Genomic DNA, 4,132 nt, shown 5'->3' with positions numbered 1-4,132 from the left:
TATCTTCCTCCTCAGTTGATTGTTAAGATGAGGCAAAGGTAAGAAAATCAGGCAGTGTTATAAACTTACCTCTCTGAGCCAAAATCCGAAGGAGGCATGTTCAATAATGGAGGAATAAGTCACAAGCAGAAGAGCTTTTGTTCCACTTTCATCTTTTAATTCTGTGGGATCACATCACAATCACCTGGGATGGAAGAGTGGATAGGCAGCAATAACGAGACACAGTTAGCACTTCCTAGCCTCTTTCAGATCTCACATGGCTTGGAAGAGATTTAAAAATTCCCTGTTTTTCCCAGAGGGATAGATGTGACCTTCACAGAGTATGCCAAAATGGGAAGCCAAACCTCTGGGTTTCCACATGTGAAGAAGACAATGTCAGCTCTGAGACGAGTCAGCTCTCTAACCAACCACATCCTATTTCTCCAGTCAGTGCACCCCTCCCCCAACAAACATCATAAAATAATATAAGCCCCTGTACATCTAGATGGCATTGTGGAAGGGTAGGTAAATCTGAAATATAGACTAACATACAGGAGCCTGTTATTTATAACAGTGTTTAAATATGAAATTTACTGGATTAAAACTGAGATTTTTGTTTCCCTGCAAACTTGGGGTATGGAGGGGGACTCAGGATTAAAATTAGATGAGTCATAAAATCTGATAGTTTCTTTGCACATCTAAGTATAGTGTTAGTAAATCTGCATGCATATTTAAACAGAAAAATAACAGAAAATAAGTCAAGACATTAACAGTGTTTACATTTGGGGACTAGGTATATGGATTTGGGTTTAATTAATGTATTTCTTAGTATTTTCCAGATGTTTCCCAATGAACATAATATTTTGGAAGGCAGCTATGCTCAACACTATACCACCAACGCTCCAATGAACATAATACTTTGATGAGAAAAAAAGATCAGTTTTAAAACAGGAAACACTCTGAAATTTTTATTTATTTTATTTTGCAGTGAAAGAACATGAAAAAAAACTTCAAAATGGTAACATGATTACTTCCAATGAATGATTAAATGTACTATAGGAAGAGAAATTATACACTGTAATTACAGCTTACATAATTAAACAGAACAATATGTGGCAATCTCTTGAGAGTACTGTGATTAACACTTCACTGATACACACCAACCTCAATATAACTAAGTTTTATTATTTACCATTGTCACATAAAATACAAGAGCTTATGGACAAGCTTTGATTAACAATAAATGTGGTTTTGCCTGAAATTCTTAACCGTATGCAGGCTCCTTAAGCATTCAACTTTTAAATTCTACTGTATTTTTATCGCAAAATGAAGCAGGTACAACAGAATTAAACCTACTAGATAAAGGACTAAGAAAACACAAATATAAAAACCAAACAACAGCAGAAAACCTTGGGTTGGTTCTCCAAGATTTTCTTTCCAAATAAATGTTGATCTCATTTAGCAGTTACGATAATATTCACAGCCACAGACTAACAGCTACATGATAAAAGGACTTTAGAAGGATTAAACTACACAGCACTATATTAATATTTTAAATCATCTACCACAGTTTACATTTCTTGAAAGCATTCTACTACCAAAGTGCAAGATCAAATGAATTAGTATTTAAATTTTTCTTATACTTCTGAGACCTATGTTTCAACTGGCACTACAAGAAAAAATTCAGAACACAAGACTAATTAACTTCTTATATCTTGAGTAACGACCTAGGGCAATTAATGTCAGAATCAAGTACACTTTGCTTTTAGCGATCAATGTCTTCTACTATTGTCTCGAGATTTTTGCAACAGGCTTTAACCTCCTCAATTGCAGCCATCCAATTATCATAAATAATTTTGTCATAAATTGCATCATTAACCTCCCTAACTACCCCCTCCTGTTGAGACTCAAGTGCATCACCTGAGAAAAACAACACTGATCTTGGGATTATGTAAGTACGTAAATTGTGACCAAGTAAAAAATCATCATTTCCATCTTTTCCATTTAAGCTGATTCCATGAGGAGTAAAGAAATTGAAGAATGAATCCTTGGGAAATTTTTCAGTTACAGTTCGGATTGTTCCCCAGATCCGGTGTTTCTGTTTCTTCCGGATGGTTTTCAAAGTGACATTCTTTCCTTCATTCCAATCTATCTCGCAGCCTGTGCAATACTCAATCGCGGTTCCCCTATAGGGATGGGGATCATAATACGCCAGCCTTGACTTCAGCACATAAGTCTTTGTTAACAGCTCATTTTTGAAATATTCATTGGGCTTGAAGTGAAATTCTAGTGTGAAACTGAGAGGTTCGCCAGGATCTGAAAGTTTCACTTTAATATCTGTCAGGAGCTTCAGAATAGGCTCGTCATATTTCTTAATCAAAGGAGTGAGTGTGTCAACATTTTTTAAGACAGTCAGCCAAAAATCAGGAATTCCTTTAGGATCCTGTTCTTCTTTATTCTCTTTTCCGGTAGTCTCACTGCCATCATCATCATCGTCATCGTCGTCGTCGTCATCGTCATCCTCCTCCTCAATAGCATAATCATAATAATCTCCCTCATAACCATCATCCTCATCCATATATTCATGCATCAGACCCTCCTCATTACCATACATCTCTTCCTCATCATACATCTCATCATAGTCCTCAGAGTCTGATTTATATTCACATTCCTCTTTTGTAGGTTCATAGATTGCATTTATGATCTGACGTCTTTTTTCCAATAAGGGTTGGTACATTTCAGCAAACTTTCTTTCAATGCCATGAAATTCCCTCAGAAATTTGGATTCTAGATTGGCCACTCTAGTTTGAAGCTTTTTGAGGGCTAACACACGGTACTTAACTTTCAAAGGTAGACTTTCCACAAAGTCTGTATCTAAAAGATAACCTATAAGTCCTTTTGGACGGTCTGAATCCTCATCAGTATCTTCATCTTTTACCCTGCCTTCCCCGGACCCAGCAGCAGCATCTTCACCTTTACCCCTTTCTTCCCCAGGCCCAGCGGCGGCTTCTTCACCGCGCTCCTTATCATCTCCAGGCCCAGCTTCGACATCTTCACTGCGCTCCGGCTGTTCCCCATGTCCCTCCATCATTACCTTATTACCAGCCACTTCTTGACTAGAGTCTAACAGTTCCTTATGGTCGGCTGACTCGGCCATTTTTCAAAGGACCGTAACGCGTAAGGTGGCTACCACCAAGATAAGGAGACCTGGCCTCGGCAGGGAAAGACTCACCGAAATAGCAGAAGCGGCGGTGGTTGGGGCAGAGGTGGAACGGGCGGTAGTGGCTGGGCTGTGGGAGTAACTGCGGAGGCTGCTGCCGGGATGAAGGCTGTGCAGATGCTGTGAGAAGCGGACAGAGGCAACCGTAGCCAGGGCTTGAGAGAAGAGTGGCGATGGTCAGTTTTGCAGGAACGAACCACAGACTGCAGAAAGCTGCAGTGGGCGGACCTTTAGCAAGCAGCAGCTGCTGCAAGAAAAAACGGTGCCGCAATATGATTACGCAGCCGTCTCTTGACTAGATTTCCTCCGTGCAAATAGCTGCGTCACTCCTTTCCTCCCCTACGACTCTGCCCTAAACTCATTTGCTGGGCTGGGTGATTGACAGGTCCTGAGCCAATAAATTATCAGATCTATCAAGTTTTCCAACTCCACTTACCTTCCCAGGTTGTCTAATATAGCTGATTCATTCACCTCTCATTTAATCTCCAACCCCCTCCTGAGTTTTCAGAAACCTAGATTTTATTTGTTTATTCTCTCAATTTGCAACTGGTATTATAATTTAAAAAAGAAAAGCTAAAAGAAATACTAACTAAAATGTCAGACAAGGTTAGAGGACAAGGCATCCATCCAGCCAAATTCTGTCCCTTTGATTTTAGCCCCGGGCTCTGGAATGGGGGAGAGAGGGGGTAAAATTTGTAAAGATAGTCTAGAAGGGAAAACACTTTTAAAAAATTAGTGGTCTTGGGCGCCTGGGTGGCTCAGTGGGTTAAGCCGCTGCCTTTGGCTCAGGTCATGATATCAGGGTTTGAGATGGAGTCCTGCATCTGGCTTTCTGCTCAGCAGGGAGCCTGCTTCCACCTCTCTCTCTCTCTCTCTCCCTCCCTCTCTGCCTACTTGTGATCTCTCTCTGTCAAATAAATAAATAAAATCTTT

The 4,132-nt window shown here is 40.2% G+C and overlaps 1 protein-coding gene across 2 annotated transcripts; it reads right to left on the bottom strand.

Moving 5' to 3' along the window:
* Positions 1-946: 946 nt before the first annotated feature.
* On the bottom strand, positions 947-3,539 carry LOC111160927 (nucleosome assembly protein 1 like 2). 2 transcript variants are annotated; one of them, XM_022524319.1, is made up of 2 exons: positions 2,592-3,291; positions 947-2,456 (listed from the first exon to the last, which is right to left on the bottom strand). In XM_022524319.1, exons 1-2 carry the CDS (start codon positions 3,134-3,136, stop codon positions 1,745-1,747), a joined length of 1,257 nt encoding a protein of 418 aa, XP_022380027.1. In that variant the 5' UTR covers positions 3,137-3,291; the 3' UTR covers positions 947-1,744. The 2 variants fall into 2 exon arrangements, with proteins under 2 accessions (XP_022380027.1, XP_022380026.1); XM_022524318.1 differs by having other exon boundaries at positions 947-3,539.
* Between the last annotated feature and the right edge of the window lie 593 nt (positions 3,540-4,132).

Source organism: Enhydra lutris, unplaced genomic scaffold (genome assembly GCF_002288905.1).
Source record: "Enhydra lutris kenyoni isolate GAN:26980312 unplaced genomic scaffold, ASM228890v2 scaffoldscaffold79, whole genome shotgun sequence".
NCBI classification, from domain to species: domain Eukaryota; kingdom Metazoa; phylum Chordata; class Mammalia; order Carnivora; family Mustelidae; genus Enhydra; species Enhydra lutris.
Note: the sequence above shows the minus strand (reverse complement) of the source record. Positions and strands in the feature narration are given on the sequence as shown.